The sequence below is a fragment of the Delphinus delphis genome, chromosome 3 (assembly GCF_949987515.2).
Source record: "Delphinus delphis chromosome 3, mDelDel1.2, whole genome shotgun sequence".
Lineage (NCBI taxonomy): Eukaryota > Metazoa > Chordata > Mammalia > Artiodactyla > Delphinidae > Delphinus > Delphinus delphis.
The window spans coordinates 29,180,323-29,203,910 of NC_082685.1; the positions used below are offsets into that span (position 1 = coordinate 29,180,323).

Genomic DNA, 23,588 nt, shown 5'->3' on the forward strand with positions numbered 1-23,588 from the left:
TAGAATTCCAACAATAGCCCATGCTATTGTTAGGTGCTATTCTTCAGTTTTGCATAACGAGTGTGCCCTTAGGAAGGCAAGAGCTTCCTCTTGGAAATCCTCTCATTTACAGAGAAACAAAAAATCCCTCCTTTCAAATACATTTTAAACATGCAAAACAGCAGTATGTTTCTGCTGTCACATTTTCGCTAAATGGATAATTGAATGGTGAATGGGAGCGGCTACTCAGCTGCTTAACCTGCCGAGTTTCCACACATACACACTCCCAAATTGCAGCCGAGCAATCCCCGGGAGGCAGAAAGCATGACTGATTTTTCCAATAAAGCTACAAAAATCGATAATCCTTGTAGACGGAACGCTCGCGTCTCTAACCATCTCAGAGCTTCACTTGCTCTGCTAGCCCTCCCACACAAGCCTCTGCCTCTACCCTGGCACATGTTACCTATTCCATACCACCAGGACTTAGCCCGAGTTCTATTCCAGTTCTGCTGAATGTCCCTTTTAGAGAGGCCCTGCCATGCGTCTTGATTTAGAGACGCTTGGGTTTTACGGGGCTCTGGGAAACGTTGTTTAGCTTTTCCGGAGCTCCAATAAGTTCTTACGTATGGCTGTGCATGCTGGCATGATTAATGGTACTTGCAAGGTCTTGGAGCTTTCAGAGGTCACCCTGTGGGTACTGAATAACACAGCGCAGGGCCAAAATTACCCTTGGATGAGAATCCTGGCTCCACACAAATGCAATGGCATCGCCTGCTTTAGTCGACATTGCCCAAGACTCGGTACCTCTCCCTGACTGTGCTTCTAAGGAAAGTTACCTCTCCAAAACATTTTAAAGATAAAATGGGAACCATTTTGGTTTCTTGGTGATTTCTCCATGCTGTGTCATAGGTACCAGGATAAGAAAGAAGGCTGGGAAAACCAGAAGGCTGCTATGCTAGTCTCTGACAAGACGCCCAAGGTCAGGGTAGACAGGCCACGGTGCGAAGCAAATTAAGCATCCATGCAAAATATGCTACAGTGTGCAACGCTGTGGTTGAGAATGTAAATGCACGGAAGTCAAGAGATTCGAAATGATGGTTCCCACAGCAACTATAACTCAGTTCTCTGGTGAATATAAAATTAACTTCATTGCAAAACATGCTGTTCGATTTACACCTTAATATAGTCACGGCAGAGTTACAGTTGCTGTGAGAACGCTAACTCTGAATTGTTTTGAATAATTAGTTTAATGAAAAGTTGGTAGCAATGTGAACTCTGACAGAAAGTCAACTTAAATTTAGGGGAGTTGGTCAAGGACGCCTATGCTGAGGGGCAGTAAGTCATTTTCGAAATCTGAGATAAGTTAGGGCACTCTTTGGCCAGGGGGCACTGGTAAAGCAGAGAACCCCAAAGCATACTAACGGGGGGGTCATTCTCCATCACCAAACAGATGCTTCTGCAGGTGGTGACCTTACCAGTAGGTGAGGGTGGCTCCCTGGTGCCCATATATACTCTGATTTCATCGCTGGCCTCCATAGTAACCCTCTTGTTGTAATTACCTGGGGTCAAAGCAGCTGATCAAAACAGTGTACTGGTTACACCTGGTCTCTGTCAAGTCAACCTGGATGTAGAGCTCACCTCCCCCTGTCCCTGCCAGTTAAGACTTCCACTGATTGTTGAACCTCTCTGAGCCGGTTTTCTCACCTGGACGATGCTGATGACAACAGTTCCCACCTCGCAAAACTGAAGTGAAGATTTGACGAGAGAAGGTCAAGACGTTAAGAATTTGGCACCAGGACTGGCAGGTTTTATGGTCAATACTCAGTAACTATCAGCTATTATTATCCGAAAGGGGAAGTCGGTCAATCCGTAAATTCCAAACATATATGACGTCAATTATTTGTCCCGTCTCCTTATTTCAGCCCAGACCGATTTGTGTAAGCCTGAGTCAGCCGGCAAGGGGTGATAAAGACAGAAATGTGAACTGGAAGAAAGCTTCCTAAGCCATAGTGTGTCTTCAGGAAAGATACCTGAGGCCACTTCTATTGAAGTTCGGAAACGAATCAGTTGATCATCTCTTCCACCAGATGAATATTTCCTAACGGTTTTGGTTACTGTTTCCTTCCCCATGAATCTGTTTTATACAATAAAGAGTAAGATGTTTTCACACCCTCCCAAGGAATATTTTTCACTCCACTGGGAGTGATTCTGGGTCATTTTGAATGTATGCACCAGGTTACAGGCCCGCACATCCTCTGTTCAAGCCCTCATGTTCCCAACTCAGGAGGAACCCTGCACTTACTCAGTTTTGGTTATTCCCTTTGCTATTCCTTCTTCCAATCCAGCTCTTGACTTTGTAACCCATGGGCTGTTTGGGCAGCTAAGAAACCCAGTATTTTTTTTTTTAACATTATAACATTTTTTTAAACATCTTTATTGGAGTATAATGGCTTTACATTGTTGTGTCAGTTGCTGCTGTATAACAAAGAAGAAACACAGGATTTTTGAAGCCAACTCACAGTGGCTCTTCACTCTTTTCCTCTCCAGCTTTTCTCCTCAGATCTGATGTGCTTTCTCTTTTTCTCTCTCTCTGAAACGGCTCAGAGGGTCATACCCAGGGAATCTCAAGCCAGCTAGCACTTACAGAGCACCTTCTGTATTCCTGCTCAGGGCAGGGGATCATTCAGGCTCTTTCTGGGTAGTACTTTTGCTGCTGGGTGGCAGGATTGGCCAAACCAAAGGAATTGGTCCTGCCAGAGGTCGTCTTTCTTAGGAGCCACTGTCAGGGTTTTAATAGAAAGGGGTGAAGCCCCAGCCTGGGAAGAAAAACAAATGAAAAGCAAAATCCCCAGCAATGTGCACTTCTAGCTTCTGAAGCCATTCCCAGCTGGCTTTAACTCCTGTCTTCCCGTGTCAGCCTCATGCTGTTTCCAGGGGCTCTGCCTCCTTCCCCTCAGTCTTGGCCTGTGGCTTTTTACCTCGCTGCGATCAGTATCAGTAACATTTTCATGTCTGCTAAAAGGCGGGATTTTATAACACTGCCATCGTTTGCTTTTACTGCTCCGAAAATATTTTAAGGTTGCATTGCTTAGCGTAACCCAATCTCACTGGCAATGGATGCGGAAATTTACATGTCAAGGTAAAGGCATCCCAGGAAGCTGAGGTCAGTTAGATGCACTGAAACCGACCTGTGGTCCTGCCAGGTATTTAACTCAACCTGGAATTTCACTTCAGTTTCTTCCGAAACCTGAGTGGGGCTGCGAGCTGAAACTGCAGTGGCCGAACTCCCTGCTGACCAGTGCATCTGGCCTCTTGCACTTCCCTTGAATTTCGGTGTCTGCCTTCAGGAGTAAATTTAACCCGGAGGCCAGTTCGGCCAGGTGGGCTTGAATTTGCCGGCAGATCTACGGTGAGCGTCACCCGCCCTGGCATTTTACACACCGTACCGTGGGCACCTTGGGCTTTACCAGATTTGCCAGCACTGAGGATGCCAGTGGCTACCTTGGCTTTTTTGACTTTCTAGAATGTCACCCTGAGGCCATTATGACAGAGGAGTCCCCAACATGGTGCCCCTTGAACTCCCCCAAATGTATGTTTGCTTATCTGTTCTAAAAATACAAATGATGGTTTGTTTGTATGATATTGAATATTTTGAGAAGCGTAATGTATGGAGACAAAGAGCAGCCCCGGCGGACCTTTGAAAGCTTCCATTCTGAACGGCCACATGGAAAGCACAAGTCGATTTCTCCCAAGGCAGCAAAAAAGCCATTTCTTTATATACTCAGCTATACTCATATATAGGAAGAAATCGTTCTTTTAATCTACATACTTTAAACGTATTCAATATTGGTTTTGATCTACTGGACGAGCTGAAACATTATGGTTGATTCAGGAGGCTCAGTCCACTGTGGCTCAGACTAGATTGAGGAAGGATTTCCATTGCTTTCCTGCAGACCTTGAAAGTTTGCATCCCTGGTAAAGGCAGTTTCCTTTGACTCTAATGAAGAGTGTCCTGATTTGCAGGATCAGATGGCAAGCTGGGTGCGTAGGACAGCCTTTGTCGTTCCAATGTCAATAAGTTGAGTTTTCTCCCCAACACGTGCATTTGAACGTGGCCAGGTGTTTCTCTCATTTTTGCATCTTCCTCTGAAGGATGTTTATGGCATGCTCGCATGCAGAGAATGTGAACGACTGTTAGTAGAATATCACGCTGGGAAGTGTTCCCGGGAATCAGCAGCCTGATCTGAGACAGCTTGGAGGGAAGAGCACGGTAATCTAGAAAATGCAGGAGACTCGTGCTCTGCTGTCCTGGGGTAAAGATCAACAGGTTTACACTCTGCTGTACTGGAGTCTTCCTTCTGGGTCATGCCTGCAAAGCCCATGGACGGAATTCCCCTGAGGAGAGCAAGACAGACAGCACATATGCCCAAGAAGCCGAGGGGAAGGGGCTGGGCAGGGGGACTGTGTAGGAAAGCCCTTGAGCCCAGTCATGGAGGGGAAGTGACGGCAGTGACAGAGCTCCAATCACTGATGGTCAGTGTTACTTCCTTGGCTGTTCTCCCCAAGGCAACTCAGGGAAGATCCTCGTTCCTGGCCCTTTACTGCACTGCTCTGGCCCTTGCGCCTGTTTCACACGGCCATTCCCACTAATCCACCGTGGCCATAGAGAGGGCACACGTGCCAGCTCTGTAAGGGAAACACTTCTCCTCTACCATCGTAATTCTATCAGACTGAGGAAGAGAAAGGGACATAGGGACCTCAAGCAGCATGAATTATTCAGGCACGGTTAGTAAAATACAGGTATCCAGATTCCTGAAGATACCTATCTGGAGTTTCTAGGTCTTGAGCACTTGCAAAGGTAGCATTTCAGAGCATGGCATTAGACCAATGACCAATGCAGAGACATGTTGTAATGGGTGCGGATGTACCATGCTGGGCCTGCTGAGAAGTCAGATGGGTGCACACACATGCATGCACACACAGACGTGTACGCACTCACACGCACGGCACAGGAATAAGTTACTGGCTCAGTTGGCCTATACTGTTGAGATCTGGGGCTGAGCTGTCAACTGGAGCAGATGCAAGGAATAGAAGCCAGAAAGGGCAGCAGAGGAGGCAGTACTGGAAACCCTGCCCATGCTTCTTGAATGCTGTATTTGCCAATTGTGTAGACCGTGGATTGAAACCAATGAGTCGACCTGGCTGCCTCATGTCAAATCCTTCCTGATGCTGTTCACTGTGTATTGGGGGGCAAGAGCCTCCTGCTGGCCTCACAGGCTTGTTGTGAGGTTGACTGAGGCAACACAAAGTCTTTGAGCTCCTTGGAGAAAAATTCACCATGTAAGTGCAAAGTATCACCGTTATATCAGGATAATGAGACTCCCACCAGCTTAAACCAGTCACCAGGAGAGGTGGGGTATCAAAGAAAAGTAGCCAAAGCTATGTAAGTCTCAATCCAGGCAAATGATGTTTCCTCATTCAGCACTCAGCTTTCACTGGAGATGTCAGTGGCCACAGATGGGTGTCTCGTTTGGCCCCCAGTCGATGGGTGTCTCGTTTGGCCCCCAGTCTTGTTTGAATGGCTTGTATAGCATTTGCATACATTTTGAGTTGCTTGCCAACATTTAAACGTTGGGAGAGTGTGCGTACCAATCTGGATCTCTGGCTTCTACTGAAGAAGTGGAAAATTTGGCAAAACTAGGCTTGCATTTCTACATGGCAACATTCAGCCAGTGGCGGGTTGTGTCTGCCCTCCACAGATAGGGCCTTTAGTTTCCAGATTGTTTCCAATCCTTACCATTTTACACCCTATTTAATGCACTTACTTATACTGGGCTTGCCTCACCCACATAGGGGTGTTTGAATTTACATCTTCTTCTATAGATTTGGCCCTCCCCCCCCTTCCTATAGTCAACAAAGATACAAAGATACTGAATGCATGGTACCCTTATTATCCAAATCTAGGTTAAGCACCCCCCCCCCCCCCCCCCCCGCCGCCAGCAGAGGAGAGACCTGTCTGCCAGCTCCTGCCAGGGGAGAACTTGATTTCTCCCGCATCCTCCTCTAGCCAGTAATTCCACCAGAAAACCCCACAGTTTTCTTACTTAGAGATGTCCAAGCAGTAATCCAACTAAATTAGATTATAATCATCTAAAGGTTGTCCTAATAAATAAAAATATAGATACAGCTAGCAGAAGCTGAGGTTTAATTAATGAGTGCTGTTTAACTGAACAGGCTGTACCATATATGGAGGATTAAAAGATGAAAAAGGATACGAGGGAAAATCAAATTTTAATGAGTTGCCATCTTCATTTGATTTAACTAAATGTCTTCCATTGTTGGAAATATTAACACTTACGAGGGAGTCATTTGTGTGTATCCACACAGTTTGATACCTGACTGCTTCCTTTTATGTAATTACACTGTGTTACAAAGGAATTTAAACTACCATTTGAAGTACAGGGCTTCTATTCTTACATTGATCTCCTTGGGAAGCTATGAGCAAAGCATGGTGTAGAAAAATAAGCCAAAAATATTGGTAGAAACACCAGGAGGGTGTCCCAAGTTAGAAAACAGCATAGTCTCATGCAGTCAAAAAGGCAGTAGAGGTCTAGAGTTCCTCAGGCTGTCAACCGCCCCTCTGCAGGTCACTTCTCATCCCTGCTGCCCCAGGGACTCCCACGGAAGAGGGGAGGGGGCGTGTGCTACGGCCAGCTCACAGTAGGCACTGCATAAATGTTTCGTGACGAATGAATGAATGCAGTTGCCATTGCCCAGCTAGAACCAGAGAGAGGAAGTATGGACCCCAGACGTGGCATGCAATGAAACACACGTGGCTCTCCTGTCTATTACACCCACGTTCCTGCAGTTGGCAGTCAGATCCACCCTGGGCCATTTCTACCGCCCTCCCTGCTTTACACTTGCTCCTTGGGTTCTCCCTTCTTAAAGGAACAGAATCCAGGTGTTCCAAAGAGCTCCTCCTGCAAGAGTGAAATCAGAGGAAGGGCCCAGACACCTGGCTTAACACATGAGGTCTAGTACCCCGGCCTCTCTTTCTGGACTTCTGGGCTCCTTCCCATGCATTGTTGTATCCTATGCCTACTGCTTTCTTAACTGCTTACTCCATGAAGACACAGTGGGGATACTACAGTAAAGGCACAGAGAAGTGCTGTTCATGATGACTAAGCCAACATTGACGGAACATCAAGCACTGTGGTAAGTGCTTCGCCTATAAGTGAAGCCCTCACAACAGTAGGGCATGCGTGTTATTAATTCCCAGTTTACAGATGGGAGAAACCAAAGCTTACTGAAGATACAGACACTGCCAAAGGTCACCCGACAGGCAATGGATTTGAAGCCAGGCCTGTTTCATTCACACATTTAATCTTTTTGCTACACATTTCCTTACACCAGCCCCTCCCTGCGAACGCATGATAACTACAGTAGTAGCTATATGAGCACTGATAATGAGTGTTCACAGTTAGCAGAGAGGGAAGATGTTAGTCTATAGACAGGATGCGGTAGCTACTGAGAGTCTGGAGTGGGTATTGATGTATATTATGTGTTTCAAGCTGTTTAATTCTGGGTAGACCGTTTTCGGCGCTAGGCTTTTCTATGATATGAAAACATTTCCTGTATCAGACCCCCAGAGAGCAGGTCTGTAAGTGAACAGATACAGATCTTTCTTGGCTCCATTAAATGGAGATACAAAGTTAAATCAATTCATATTCAAAGTATGGTGAGAAGCTGATAGCAACTTGCTTCAGGGACCCAACTCGACTTGCTTGCGTTCCTGGGTTAATAGGAAGAAGCTAGTTTCTCTCAACATCTTCAATCTCCCTCCCTATTCACGGGCGGGCGGGCGTTGCTATCACCAGCAACATCTGGGCTTCCTGAGCTCACATACACCTAACGTAGAGAAACAATCTCACTGCCTCTTGCCAGGATGCTCTCTTGCAGGGCCAAGCCACTACATTTGAGTTTCGTGTCATTAGACAGTGTGTCTCTTGGATGGAGCAGTGTGACCAGCGAGTGACAGCTTGCTAACATGTTGGAATCAAATCAGGTACAAATGTTTCCTCTGTGTTGTGAGGTGCCTGTTTTATCATCTTTGGGGGCCCCTACCCCCCGACATTGATTCTAGATGAGACACGGCTGCCTGGCAAGCCCTCTTGAAGTTAAAGCATAATTAAATAAAGAAATGCAATTCACACTTATCAGAGCCCATCACTCTGCCTACAGCTTTAGACAGATGACGCTTCTGGGCCAGGCTCTAACCAACTTCATTGCTAATTCGACCAGGCGCTGCTGCGGCTGAACTTGGAATTCGTGGCCCAGGATCTTCAGCAAATTTTTTTTTTTTTTTTTTACCGCGCTTTCTTTTTCTTTTTCTTTTTTAACATCTTTATTGCAGTATAATTGCTTTACAATGGTGTGTTAGTTTCTGCTTTATAACAAAGTGAATCAGCTATACATATATTCCCAGATCTCCTCCCTCCCACCCTCCCTATCTCACCCCTCTAGGTGGTCACAAAGCACCGAGCTGACCTTCCTGTGCTATGCGGCTGCTTCCCACTAGCGATCTGTTTTACGTTGGTAGTGTATATATGTCCATGCCACTCTCTCACTTCATCCCAGCTTACCCTTCCCCCTCCCCATAACCTCAAGTCCATTCTCTAGTAGGTCTGTGTCTTTAACTCCTCCTGGACAACAATTACCTGGGGCTTTCTGTCTCTAGAACGCTGGTTAACCCTTGCTTTCTCTGGCAGGATGTAGTTTTTGTGATGTATAGTTTGGCCCACTGGGTGATGGTGGATGCCATGCAAGATTAGAGCAAGCAGCCTCAAAGAGCTGTGCCCGAAACTGCTGGAAACCTAGAGTCTAGGGGACATGGAAGCAGTTCCCTCTCCCTTCCTCCTGGGACATGACTATTAGGAAGGTGGGAGGCCACAGGGACTCTTTGATTGACAGTTGAGCTGGCTGAAAACGGAAGCAACCTTAAGAGTCGGCTGTGTAGACGGTAGGGGTCCCAAGGCTAAGTTGGGATTCAGAGCCTGGCTGTGTTTGGAGAACTTGTGAGCATCCCTCACTGTCCCTGGGTCTATAGAAGGTGTCTGAGGATGAACGCAGGTGAGGAGACAGAAAGGATCCTGTGGTCTGTTCTACAGCCCAGCCCTGGGACAAAACCTTGAAGTATGGGAGAGGGGCTATAGGCAAAAAATGAAGGGCTGTTTTCTCAAAGGAACATGTTACCAGCTGATAAAGTTTCCCAGTGTGGGAGAGTGTGGCATTCTCTCCTTCTGTGTGTAAACACAGCAGGGCTTCAGTAGGGTGGGTACTGAGGGTCCTGGCTGGCACACCCCTGGCGTGGACCCGGGCAGTAGGGGAAGTATCCTAGGGTTCCCCTTAACTGCATTTTGTAGGCAGCCTCACTGAGGGCACTGAGCTAGAAGAATCTGAATGGGCTAAAGATGAACATGTGAGACATATTTGGAAACTTCTAGCAATGTCTGGGGTGAGGGTGGGGAGGAAGCTTTGCAGTTGGGATGAACCATAAAATTGAAGAAGTGATGTAAATCATTCCTTACCGGTGGGATGGACTTGCGGGGCTTGGGGCAGTGTGGGATCTGTCAGCCTTGGAACAGAACTCATGGAGGGCTAGACTGTGACCCTATTCTATTTCATGCATGTCTCATGTTGCCTACTGGTCTCATTTTGACTATTATCCCAGCTCACTTGGAAAAGTATATAAACTCTCCTGAATTCATCTCCCCGCTTGACACTTGTTGACTAAGACGAGTCAGCCACATCTTCAACCGTTTGGGCACAGAAAGAGGGTAACGTCGCCATGGACCACAGAATAAGGTCATTTATGGAGAATCCCATGGTGAAAGCAATGGGAAAAGACTGAATAGGCTCCTGAAGGATCTTAATCATCAAAAAAACACTGGCTGGTAGCTTTTAATTACTTTGCAGATGTTGAATCCTATCATTGAGGACCAAGCAGGCCTCCCCTGTACTGATTACAATGAAAACATGTTTTTAAAAACAAACACTTTACTTAAAACCAGGGATACTTTTCTAATTAGAGGAAAGATTAACTAAATGCGTTTTTTCTTGTAATTTAATCCGTTTTAATTATCCCGAGAATGTTTATGATGAAATACTCAACTTTCTCCTAGCTGCTACTTGGTGAGGTTTCTTTCTTTATTACTCATGAAGGGAAAGGCTGAGAGATCGTCAGTGGTATGAAGGCCTCTGCGGGTCTGGTTATAATGATATATAGAAATCCACAACGGCAAGGATAGAAGAGGAGAGCAATAATCCCTGACTTCGACTGGCGGGTTTTCAAAATGATGGTACCCGGGCTTCCCTGGTGGCGCAGTGGTTGAGAGTCTGCCTGCCGATGCAGGGGACACGGGTTCGTGACCCGGTCCGGGAAGATCCCACATGCCGCGGAGCGGCTGGGCCCGTGAGCCATGGCCGCTGGGCCTGCGCGTCCGGAGCCTGTGCTCCGCAACGGGAGAGGCCACGACAGTGAGAGGCCCGCGTACCACAAAAAAAAAAATAAAAAAATGATGGTACCCTATTTTCAAAAAGCAGTAAAGGCAAGCCTTTGAAAAAGAGCTTGTGAAATAGAACGCTGTGAAAGAAGTGGGTTAGTATAAGAGTGAACCCCATGAGGCAGGCAACTTGGGAGAAAATGCAAAATCTGTTTCTTCCATGAACATCTGGGGTACCCGGTATGACTCCTGATAACCCAGGAAATGAGGCAAGGAATTGCAAAGAAACCCCAGATATGACCCCTGGGTTACGCTCTAAGGAGTCAAGCAATTGCAGCCTGGGAGGAATGCGGGTAATTGTGAAGTTTATTGGGCTGAATAGGGACAGACCAGTGAGAGTCTTCACTCTCCAAAAAGCATGTGTGCTACTCAACTGAGTCCAAGTTGAGGCTCCTAGGTCATTCTTTGATGCACAGAGCCAGGCAGATAGAATCTTAGAACCCAGAGTCACGAGGAATGAGAAGGAGTAAGGAAAGGCGAGACCAGGACAAGGTGTTCTAAGACACACTGAGCTGACAACATCCTCAAATGTAAGAACTACCAGATTTCTTCTTAAAGGAGAACAGATTCCTACCAAAGACCTCCAGAATATGTCTGTGGTCCCTATATGGAGAAACACTGGCTTAAAGAACTGAAGTTTTATTCTCTTCAGATAATAACAGAATTCCAAAGTAATATTTCAAGGGAAAAGTTTTTTTTTTTCCTTTTGAAGTATACTTATGGTCAAAAGGAAACCCAGAATTAAAAATAAATTCTCAGAGAACTCTTGGCTACCCCTGGATATGTCCAAGAGGTCCAGTTTGGGGAACTTTGGTTGAAAGCAGCAAACCCCAATTTCACAATTGTATTAATATTAACCTGTATTAACCTAAGGATATTCAGAGGTTTGGTTTCATGTACAATTGGGCTGTTTGGTAAAATAAGCAGGTTCAATTCCAGGTAAGAGAGGCGGTTTCTCTGTTAGAACCAGATGCCAGCAAGTTACAGAACAAACCTTTGGGAAATGGAGAGTGGGTAGGTGTTATTTTCGACATGCTGCTAACTGCTTGATGGATTGAGGGCAGACGTGTGAGAGGGAGACTGAAGGTAGCAGAAATGTCTTAAAGAGAAGTTGATTTTGATAATCCTCCCCTGTGCTCTGTCTTACGTTGGCAGTAGATAATGATGGTGATAATGGGGGATGATGATGAAGATGTTCGCCCACATTGATTTGGCTTTTACTTTATGATGGGCACTGGGCCAACTACTTTACATATAACCCAACGAGGTAGGTCGTATTCGGTATTCTCATTTTACAGATAAACTGAGGCACACAGAGGTTAAGAAATCTGCTCGGATTTGATCTCAGGTAGACTGACACGACAGACTGTGTCTTAATCCCTTCATTATCACGCTTGCATTGCTCAAATGCAAGTGACGTGGATATAGTCAGATGGACCTCTACTTTAACACCATCTCTTTTTTAATTAGGAAACACAAATATATCCAAAGAAGGTACACAGATCGCCAGCAGGCACAGGAAAAGATGGTCAACGTAGCGAATTATTAGAGAAATGCAAATCAAAACTACAATGAGGTATCACCTCACACCAGTCAGAATGGCCATCATTAAAAAGTCTACAAGTGGGCTTCCCTGGTGGCGCAGTGGTTGAGGGTCCGCCTGCCGATGCGGGGGATGCGGGTTCGTGCCCCGGTCCGGGGGGATCCCACATGCCGCAGAGCGGCTGGGCCCGTGAGCCATGGCCGCTGAGCCTGCGCGTCCGGAGCCTGTGCTCTGCGACGGGAGAGGCCACAGCAGTGAGAGGCCCGCGTACCACAAAAAAAAAAGAAAAAAAAAAAGGCTACAAGTAAGAAATGCTGGAGAGGGTGTGGAGAAAAGGGAACCCTCCTACACTGTTGGCGGGAATGTAAATTGGTGCAGCCACTATGGAAAAGAGTATGGAGGTTCCTCAAAAAACTAAACATCGGGTTGCCATATGCCAAAACCATAACTCGAAAAGATGCATGTATCTCTATGTTCATAGCACAGTATTTACAATAGTCAAGACATGGAAACAACCTAAATGTCCATCAACAGATGAATGGATAAAGAAGATGTGGTGTACACACACACACACACACACACACACACACACACACACACACACTGATATGACTCAGCCATAAAACAGAATGAAATAATGCCATTTGCAGCAACATGGATGGACCTAGAGATTATCATACTAAGCGAAGTAAGTCAGAAAGAGAAAGACAAATACCATATGATATCACTTATATGTGGAATCTAAAATATGACACAAATGAACCTATCTATGAAACACATAGAATCACGGACATAGAGAACAGACTTGTGGTTGCCGAGGGGGAGGGGGTTGGGGAAGGGATGGAGTGGGAAGTTGAGGTTAGCAGACTTCAGCTAATTTATACAGGATGGATAAACAACAAGGTCCTACTGCACAGCACAGAGAACTATATTCAATATCCTATGATAAACCATAATGGAAAAGAATATTTAAAAAAGGAATGTATATATATGTATAACTGAATCACTTTTGCTGTACAGCAGAAATTAACACAACATTCTAAATCAACTATACTTCAATAAAAAATTTAAAAAAAGAAACACAAATATAAACCACTGAAGGAAGTTCTTCAATGCACAGAAGCATCCTCTAGGTAAATCAGATACAAACTGGAGCTGAGATGAGCAGATAATCAGACTAACAAAATTCACAACGTATCATCGGCAAAACCAACACTCTGCTGTATCCATCCCTTTGATGTAAAGTGTATCAGTATATTACGGGAATCTACCTGGAGACCCTCCCTGACCTTACAGAAGAGAGAAGGATTTGATTGTCCTGGAGTGGACCATTCCACGGGATGCATATAAATTTGCATCAAAAGTAATAAATTTCTGGAGATGGGCAGGTCCTTCGAGATCATCTCATCCAAGTGTGTTCTAAATCTAGTCAATCACATAGTGCATTCGTGACATTTGCAATATCTGCACTGTTATTTACTTAATATTTTTCCTCAAATTTACTTAGGCCTAATATCACTACCTGCTTTTTCAACATCCCTAAGCATTAATGCCCATGTAATCATGAGTTTAACGAGCTAGTTATGGTTCTTCCTAATACTTCTTTTTAAAAGCCCCATATATAACCAGTCAATAAAATACATTTGCACACCAACAAAAACACCTCACGTTTGTGGACCACACTCTAGAGAGCAGTGATGTGGTTCACCCCCCTCATGGGCCTTGGGAAGAAACTAAGGTCAGAAAGGTTGGGTGACTTCTCAAGGCCACCCAGAATGTTCGTGGCACAGTCATGCCTAAAACACAGAGCTCCTGTCCTCTGTCCATTTATTCTTCATGATACCACAATGAGTCAGCTAGCAGGTGATGAGAAAATGCCCATCATGAACATCTTATGGAGTTCATTGCTCCGGGGCCCTCTCTGCATTCCCTTTTTCTTTAATATAAAGTCTTGAGTGTATATCGTGGAACCCAAGACTGATAGTCTTGGAAGAAATGTTGATTCTTTGTAAGAGCTCAAGCGACCGAGTACTCACTACATACACTCAGGGAGTGCAGCCCATTTTTCAACAGCTCTTATTCTTTGATGTTTTCCTTTCTTTTGAGTCTGGAATCTTCCTCATGCTAACTCTCACCCATGGGTTTCTGTTCTAAGAGTTCCATACTGTTTTTAGCTCTTTGCTCTTGTGAACGCGGTGATACCTCGTATCAAGCTATCTACTTGTTGGATCTGGCCTTGTCCCTGTGGGCCACGTGTTAGTACATCAAGGGGACCCTCTGAAACATGAAGGTGATGGTACAAGGAATGCTCCAACTCACTGTCTCCCCACAGAACTATAACTGCAAGACTTCTTCCCCTCTTTTCTTTTTTGATGAGACCTCCTTTTCTGCTGGGGCATATGTTACTAAATCACGTAGAAAGTCATACCAAAAAAATGTTTCCATTTAAACTAGAGGATGGTTGAGCCATAAAGCCAGGGGGAGCTTTGTGTCTATCTAGTCTACCTTCCCCTGAAAGGCCCTCTTCAACATCTAGGCTAAGAAACTAAACACTTTCAGCTACGAGAGTCTCACTACTTGTGAGGCAGTTTCTTTCCCTTTCATTATATTCCACTTTTTCCATTGAGTTGAAAATGGGTTCCTATAACTTCTACCTCCAGGGCCTTGTTCTGAGTTTGGGTAGGAAACCTGGGCAGACTGCCTGACCCAGACGTGAAGAGAGCTTCTGGGCATGTGGTGATTCCTGATCTTCAATGAAAAGGCTCACATTTTGGCCTATGTGTAGGGGAAAAAAAAAGCAGCAGTGGAACATGTCCTACTCTCTGCTGCCCATAATCTTAAACAGTGAAGAACTATCACTTTAGGCTTTCACTTCAAAAAATATGGAGATCTTGGGGCTTCCCTGGTGGCGCAGTGGTTGAGAGTCCGCCTGCCGATGCAGGGGACACGGGTTCGTGCCCCGGCCTGCGAAGATCCCACGTGCCGTGGAGCGGCTGGGCCCGTGAGCCATGGCTGCTGAGCCTGCGCGTCCTGAGCCTGTGCTCCGTAACGGGAGAGGCCACAACAGTGAGAGGCCCGCGTACCGCAAAAAAAAAAAAAAAAAAAAGAAAAAAATGGAGATCGTAGGACAGGTTCCAATAAGAGCTCCCGGAGGAATAGGTTAATGAACCAATCAGAGAATTAGCTGCTTCCAAAGACCTAGTGGGAAGGATGGCTCCGCAGTGGCTAATTTTATCTCAACTTGATATCTCATTGTAGAGTCATGAAAGCTCAAATGTTGAAGGATAATAGCTACAAGAAAAAAAAAAGTTTCCATAACTTAAATGAAGCTGGAATGAGATGCAGAAGCAGCTGTACTCAGTCTGAAGTTGGTTCATTTTTTTTTTCTTGGTACGCGGGCCTCTCACTGTTGTGGCCTCTCCCGTTGCGGAGCACAGGCTCCAGACGTGCAGGCTCAGCGGCCATGGCTCACGGGCCCAGCCGCTCCGCGGCATATGGGATCTTCCCGGACCGGGTCACGAACCCGTGTCCCCTGCATCGGCAGGCGGACTCTCAACCACTGCGCCACCGGGGAAGCCCTGAAGTTGGTTCATTTTGACAGTCGTTTTCTTCCTGACCTGTTCCCTGTAGCTCCGAAGCTCTCTCCCTCTTGAACTGTGACCCTGTCTACTCCTGATGACAATCACTTAATCAGCACATCAGATTGTCGCACGGCTGGTTTTACCTTGGGTAAAGATTCATTTTCCTTATTAACATCACAAGAACCCAGTTCTTTCCCCAACCAATTAAAGAGGAAAAATAGAAGGGTCCCAGTGCGATAGAGGGAAAAGAAAACTGTTCTGACTTGTGGTACAGGGGCAGGTTACTCAGTCCCACACGATCCTGGGAATCCAGTCCTCATGATTCTGAAATGCAGCTGGAGGTCAGGACCACATAGAAAAAGTAAACAGGCTGGAATAACCATTATAGACATTGCTCACTACCCAGATATCAAAGAGTTCAGCTAGGGTCAGAGCCTAGTTTTGGTGGATTTGCTCTGTGTGTGTGTTAGCCTGTATTATTTAGAGTGGATATCTGGACAGCTTACGATAATAGCAACAACCCTCAATGAGCATTTTGCTTTCCTCCGTGTAATCTCCAGCAATAAGAACTTTGGTCTCTCCCTGTATTTTGCCTGACTATTCTGCTTGAGGAACATGTTAACATTTACTCTGTTTCTTTATAAGAGATGTTTATCTGAGTTTACTCTAGTTCATAGAGATTTCTGAGTTATTCTACGGTTCCTTTATGCCCTGGTGTTATAGACTCTGAATAGACTGCTGAGGTTGAATCCACAGTATTAATAAGGGGTGGTGGGAGGGATGGCAGGTGATAGGAACAACAACCCATTTTAGGATTATGTTTAAAGAATGAAACTAGTCTAATCACACAATGTGCCTTCTGATTTATTCATATGAGTAAACTGCAGCCTATTCAAATAATGCTAATATATTCCAAAGAGATACGCGAATTGTGGTTGATTTAGATTCAACGTCTATTTCTCCTCTCTGCAATTCTGGAGATTTTTGCCATACTCTGTATTTAACTTGTTAGAAAGAGTTAATAAAAGATCATTGCTTGGTAGAATCCAACCTGTTGGCAAGTCAGCTCTACCAGTTAACACTGAAATGTTATACCTTATATTTAAATCTTTAGCAATATGTATTAAATATCCAAATATAAAAGAATAATTTGGTTGAAAAATTCCAGAAACGCATTTGACCAAGCGTGGATAGATCCTGGTGATTCTACTGGATTGAGTTGTGGAAGGCTGTGCTTTTATCCTCATCCCTTTCCCCCCTGCATCTGTCTTCTTGCTTCCTTGGGTAAAATAAACTTGATATACCAGGACTGATGTGAAATGCTTAGCTGACTCTTTGCAATGACCCTAAGAAAACTGTCGCACCATGACCTTTTGAAAATAGACCGCAGACAACCCAAGCACCCACTGCTTTGCCCTATCCCGAACCTCCCAATGCTTTTTTTTTTTTTTTGCAGGCTAGGTTCCATTTCATTCTTATTTATTTTCTATTTTCAAAATATAGCATTTGAGGCTCTGCTTGAAAGGGACCAAAGAGCCTCTCTTTATTTTCTGACCGTCAGTATTCCCGAGGAGGAGGAGGACTGATTCTGGGCTTGTAAATTGCGGCATTCACTTAGAGTGAATCGACAGGAGAGTCTGCTCAAAATAAAAGATTAAAACTCCATGAAACAGCTCTGGGGGCAGAGGAGGAAAAGCAAAAGAGGCAATTACATGTGTACGAACACCTCTAGACTTTGAATAGCAAATCTCAGCAACCAAGGAATGCTTGGCTTTTTCTGAGCAAAGCCCAATGTATGTACATCTGCGAGGAGGCGGCACTGATACCACTAATAAAGCCACAGAGCCCTGATTTCTCACAAGGACAGACTTTGGTGATAAAGATCTTTATGCCATACGTAGCACGAGCTCATGAAGTCATGAGAGATCATAATTCTGAAGGAGAGACTTTCCTGGGACGTCACTAGCTTCATTTGGGGGCGCTTTACTTGGCATATACATCTGCACCTTCTCTGTTTCTCAAGAGCTCACGGAGCTGTGAAACTTGAACCAGACACTTCAAGTCGCAAAAACACCTTTCTCTAATGCATCTCACCCAAAGGGCTGGCTAGAAAGAATCATCTCCTGTGTTCTCCTGCTGGCCACATCCTCACCATCTTCTGTGAGACTCAAGTTACCATCTTCCCATTTCATCTTCAAAGGCCCCAGAGACATTTCCACGCAACAGTTGTTCTCTCTCCACTCGCTCTCTGTGACATTTGGACCCTTCCCTTTCCCTTGGCCCCCGATGGCCTTCAAGTCACAATTGGTATCCTTTCTCTAAAGTGAATGTTGACCCTCTTCTCTTTTCTCCTTCCTCCCTGCCAACACTTGCGCAACTCTCCAATTCAGGGGTTGGCCAGTTTTTTCCTGTCTTTTTTGCACCAGACAACAAATGGCTTTGTGGACCACGTTGCAATGACTGAAGGCCAAGGTGCAGTGCAGAAGCTGATGATACATCCACACATGGGTGTGGCTGTCCTCTACTAACGCTTTGTTTAAGGGACACTGAAATTGGAATTTCATATGACTGTCATGTGTCAGGAAATATTTTTCTTTCAACCCTTAAAAAAATGTCACTATTCTTAGCTCGTAAGCCACAGAGCAACAGGCAGCAGGCTAGATTGGGTCCGCACCCCCACCTACAGTTCTCCAACCTCTGCTCTGATCCATCAGGGCTGCCCTGCTGTGAGCTCTTCCCAGAGTAGAGATGAGTTGTGGGTAGGACAGAGTCAGCAGGCACCCCTGCGGGATGCTAAACCCTCGGCAGATGCGGGAAGGGGAGAGCAAAGGGGAGGCTGAGGCTGGGTTGTGTGAACTGAGACAAAGGGGGATTTTCTACCTAAAGGTTGGCAAGAGCTCTTTTGGGGAGGGAGACTGGGGGCAATGGAGGTATGAGGGCGGGGAGGGTCTGTATTTAGATCACACCAAGCATGCAAAGGATATCAAGAGGAACACCCCTGAAGAGTGGGAGCTATTAATAAGGATTTTAAACTGTCTCAGTATTGGGCTGTGCACTTCCTTCCCTTGAACGCCTTCTGAATTATCCCCCAGACTCTGCAGGGAACTGAAGATGAAAGCGGCTGCAGGGGGAACGGGATCTGGAGCACCATTGAACGATTGCAAAAACAATTCACTGCCAACAGACTGTCCCGGCAGGGTCCCAGTGCTATGGTCGTGGCCTGGATAGGCACGCTGCCCCTCGGATGCCCAATTAGATAGAATTGGGGGAAACCTAATGCAAAGAGCACTTTCTCTCTGCTTGACCACCCAAATGAACAGCATGGGAAACTGAGTCTGAGCTCATGAGTCAGCCCTGGAGAAGCTCCTAACCCTGCCTCCCACTCCAGGTGCCTGGGGTCTTGGGGCTAGGACAGAGGGGAGGGCCCCCAACTCAATGGCTAGAATCCAAGGTAAGTTCAAGGGGCCATGTTAGTAGTTTGGATAGAGACTTCTCTGAGAGTTTCCATGCAAGCACGTGGCCTCAGCCAGCTTGGCATGAAACCAACCCCGAACCGGGACAAAAGCAAAACCAAAACCGAAGAAACTTGAGAAGTATTACTTCTTAAAGAAAATGACCTTTTAAGAAATATTCTCAGTCATCAAGCTTTATATATACAGAGAGATGACTGAGTGAGAATGAAATGGGGCCAGAGGAGGAGACATTTATCGATGGTGGTGGTGAGGGGAAGGGTCAGGAGCCCAAGGACAGAGCCTTGTCTTGGGACAACAAGGGGATGTTCAAACCTATTAGAGGGGTACCTGGTTACCCAGGAAACCTGGGAGTCCTGCCCTGCATCCAACCTGGTCTAAAAGAAGTGAGTTCAGTTATTGCCAGCAAGCAGGGATCCGGCTGGGAGGGTATTCAAAAAGGGGAGACTTGAAGACCACAGTCATTTGGGGTGCTTGAAACCTCCAGGCCCTGACCATTTCCCATGCGTGTGCATTTCCCTTCTCCACGATTAGTAATTTGGATGGATTTTCCTATCCGATCTGCTCCCTTTCCTCCCCATCTGGAATTCTGGAAAGAAGGGAAAGCCTTTTCCAATCAGGACCTTGCTTTTCCCTTCCCTATGCCCTGGGAGATTTGGAGAGGCAGCAGGAAATGCTGGAGAGCGCTCGTGTCCCTGCAGGAACAGCCAGTTGCAACGCACGACCATCACTATAGATCTACGATTTATGAAAATAAAGCAAATATGTGCCTGTTTCGGTGCCTGCCGTTTGCCTACCAATGGTGCAGTGTTCACCATTCCAGCCCTCTCGGCATTCACATTTGCCATCTTTACAGGTCCCGTGCTCAATGCAGCGGGGGTGGCACACGCGCTGGTCACAAGCTGCGCCTGTCCAGCCCTCTTCACAGCGGCAGGCTCCCCCGATGCAGACGCCGTGAGTGCCACAGTCTACTGAGCACACTTCTGGAAGAAAAACAATGATTACAGCTCAACACCACAGCCGGCGAAACCCTCCACCGGAGGCCAGACCACACACATGGCCCGGGTCCCTGGAGCTGGCCCAAGGCCCAGAGGTATGTCATCCTGGGCGGCCTGTCTCTCCACTGGCCGGGTGTTCATCCACTGTGAGGTAGTTTCTAGAGCAGCGTTCTCACAGTGGGGTCCCTGGACTGGCTGCAGTGCCATCACTGGGGAACTATGCGGAAATGCAACTTCTTATGCCCCGGTTGGTCCTCTTGACTTAGAGACGCGGGGAGCGGGACTTAGAAATCTGTTTTGTCAAGTCCTCCAAGTGTCTGTGACGTACACCGAAGTGTGAGAACCACTGCTCTAGGGCTGGAGACCGTCCCAGGAAGAGGTCAGACATCGTTGCTCAACCAGTTTGGTAAAGCCACCCGGGAGGTGCCCACCTGAAAAGATACCTGCGGAGCCTGACTCCCCAGCCAGCTGGGATTCTTTTCCCTGTTGAGAGCCTGAACTGACCCGAGGCCAGTCAGAGACCCAGCGGCTCCAACCTCGCTGATGACTGCAGGCCCAGCTGTCACCCGGCTCGGCACCTTGGTGGCAATCGTGACCGCTCTAATCGTGCTGCCTTTACACAGCCTCTTTCTCAAAGGAGCTCAAAGTCTTTTGTGGTTGGGGAGGAGACATACAGACAGATATGCACGCTCTGGCATTCCAGACCTCTCACTCGAGGACAAGCACGTGCCAGGCATTCACCCTTATGACAGACTACTGAGGGAGGCATGGCTCATCATGCCAGGGGAGGGGAAACCAGGCCAGGAGGGTTAGTGACTCACTCCAAGTCACACGGCACGTCGGGAGCACCGCTGGGTCTCGGATCTAGGGCGCCCCTCCCCCCATCCTCCACAGAGCTTGGCCTGGACCACCAACATCAGAGCTGCAGGCAGAGGCGAGTGGGCTGAGAAGATACCCAAAATAGCCCATGTTAACTGACTCTTCCTTTTTTTTTTCCTTCTGGAATGAAATATTCATTTCTTTCCCATTGTAGCAAAGCTTCGCATAGATTCCCTTCCTGATTGCCATGGTAATCTGACAGAAGGGGGCGGAAGGATGATGGCTTGCTTGGATAGGCGCTTGACAGTGTGAACGGAACCATTCTTGGAAAGGTGGAGACTGGCTTGAACTGTTGAACCATTCCATTTTAAGGTCACTAGGGAGGTAAGGCACGTACTCTTAATTTTAGGAAAATAAAGGGTACAGTGCCACTTCATTATTTTCCTGTCACTGGAGTATGCAGAGCTTTATAACATGTTCACCTGGCACCCCGAGGGAGCGTCTTTTCTCTTTTATAGGACATTCCGTTCAGTTTGTCTGGGACTGAATTGTTCTGTTTTGTTTTCTGGTACCTTTAGGGAGCATACATAAGAAAGCTATAATGCAAAGGGAAGCATCCCTCCCGGGCCCCTCATCCATTTGCAGTGATGAAACCAACGAGGCACAAGGACCAAGTGGTGTTTGTTTGTTTGTTCTTTTCTCAAGGATCAAAGGCTTCATGACTGAGGATAGAGTAAGAGAGGTACTATGCAACTGACCAAAGTCCCTCCATCCCGAGTGGAAAGAGCAGATTCCCATCTGTTTGGGCTTTTGGAAGGAACACAGGGCATGAGTGTTGGGGAAAGTGAGGAGGAAACCTCCTGGCTTACCGACGGAGCAGTCGGGACCCATCCAGTTGGGATCACAGCTGCAGAGGCCCGTATCGGGGAGGTAAGTACCATGTCCACTGCACTGGTCTGGGCACTGGACCCTCGCCAGCTCACAGTTGAGGCCACCCCAGCCAGGGCTGCAAAGGCATTCTCCATTTACACAGACCCCATGGCTGGAGCACGTAGGATCCAAGCAATCAACTGAAAAAAAAACAAAGAGGAAAAGTATTGATCACTCATGGGGGATGGGCCATGAAACAGCAGTTTACAGCTGAACGGACCAGTGCTGCACCAATTCCTACCCACCTGCAAGCAAATGGAACAGCCCAGGTAGTACATGGCCCCTTGAAGAATACCCATAAAGAATTAAAGACTTTTTATTTGTTAAAACACCAAATCTCAAACTTGAAGAGAATGTAAAGGAAAAAGGGGGATTTCTCAAGCAGAATCAGGAGGAACCAAATATAGAGACGTATCATCCAACCTTGAGAACCTTGTACTTAGAAGCATTAGCATCTTATTGAACCACATCAGGGCTTCTGAGACTGGGCCATGAATGCTGGTGATGTCTCTACGTGTAATACCAAACCCGATCATCTCTCACTTTTGGAGAGAAAAGTAGAGAGGCTCAGTCTAACTTCACTAACACTTGACTACAGAAGGTACCAAAAGATGAAAAAGAAAACCAGTGACACTCATGCGTGAGTCACTTTCCTAATTAAGTTTCACTTAGGCTAAGTCTAAAATTAGTTTTCATTCTCTGAGCACACATCTACTGGAAGAAGTTAGTAAATGTGCAGGAAAGAAGAGGTGAAGCTGGGTGTGGAAGGGTTCCCAAAGGGGTAACCTTCCTACACACAATCTTAGTAAAATGGATGGGTGAGTCTCTGGCTGTGGCACTGACCTCCCCCCAGACTGTTAATCAGGCGAATTAACAGTCAGATTCCAGTCACTGCTGTTCTTGCCAGTTTCATGGTCTGATTGCTTGGCCCTCTTAGTAATCAGAGTGGCTATACATCCAGTAGTGACTTGAAGTTTATTACTCTGGAATCCACTCAAAGTGAGGAGAGCAGTGAGCTGCAAAGGCCAGTTCTCAGGACAGGACTTTTTGTATGAGAATGTGACCCCAAACTTTGGACATCCATCCAGCCTGAGGATGGACAAATAGGGCTTTTTAGAGGAAGACCAGCGTCCTTAGGTATTCCTAGAAAATGATGCAGTGGCATTTGCACAGAGGGCACTGCACACCGTGGGGTCTGAGTGGTGAACAGGGGTCTTACGTGAGTCTCAGATGGTGCCTTATGGATCAGAGCAATGGTGGGGGGCGGGGTCTTGTCATCTTATTTGACTAAGACACAAACTTCGCTCACTTTAACAGCTTGGAAATCAGGTCTGTTGGCCTAGATTAAAGCCTTTGCTTCTGCCATCAACTGGGGGCACAGCTTGAGGCAGAAATAAGAATTTTCAGCGTTAAGAGATGTTTTTTCAGGATCCCACTTGGACCTTCTCAGGAAGACGTTATTTACGGAAATCAGTTCAAAACTATTTGAGCCATGGGGAAGCAAAAGCTGCCATTGTTTTTGTTTTTTTTTTTAATCAGGAATACTCTCAAAAAGGTACATTTCAGTGACTTATTATTAGTTGGAGACATTTATGACGATGTCATTTTCTCTGGTTACAATCACTTTAATGTTGAACTCATTGTCTTGGGGACTATTACTCCTGATGACATGAACCCTTTCTGATATTTTCAAATTTGCTCCATTC

General features: G+C 46.3%; 1 protein-coding gene across 1 annotated transcript in view; it reads right to left on the reverse strand.

Moving 5' to 3' along the window:
• LOC132423081 (teneurin-2) overlaps positions 1-23,588 on the reverse strand; it is a 713,011-nt gene that overhangs the window by 138,328 nt on the left and 551,095 nt on the right. Inside the window, exons 10-11 of the mRNA XM_060008418.1 lie at positions 21,822-22,022; positions 19,933-20,118 (exon numbers count right to left, since the gene is read on the reverse strand). Of these exons, the coding sequence (XP_059864401.1) occupies positions 19,933-20,118; positions 21,822-22,022 (387 nt within the window). The remainder of the gene's footprint in view (positions 1-19,932; positions 20,119-21,821; positions 22,023-23,588) is intronic.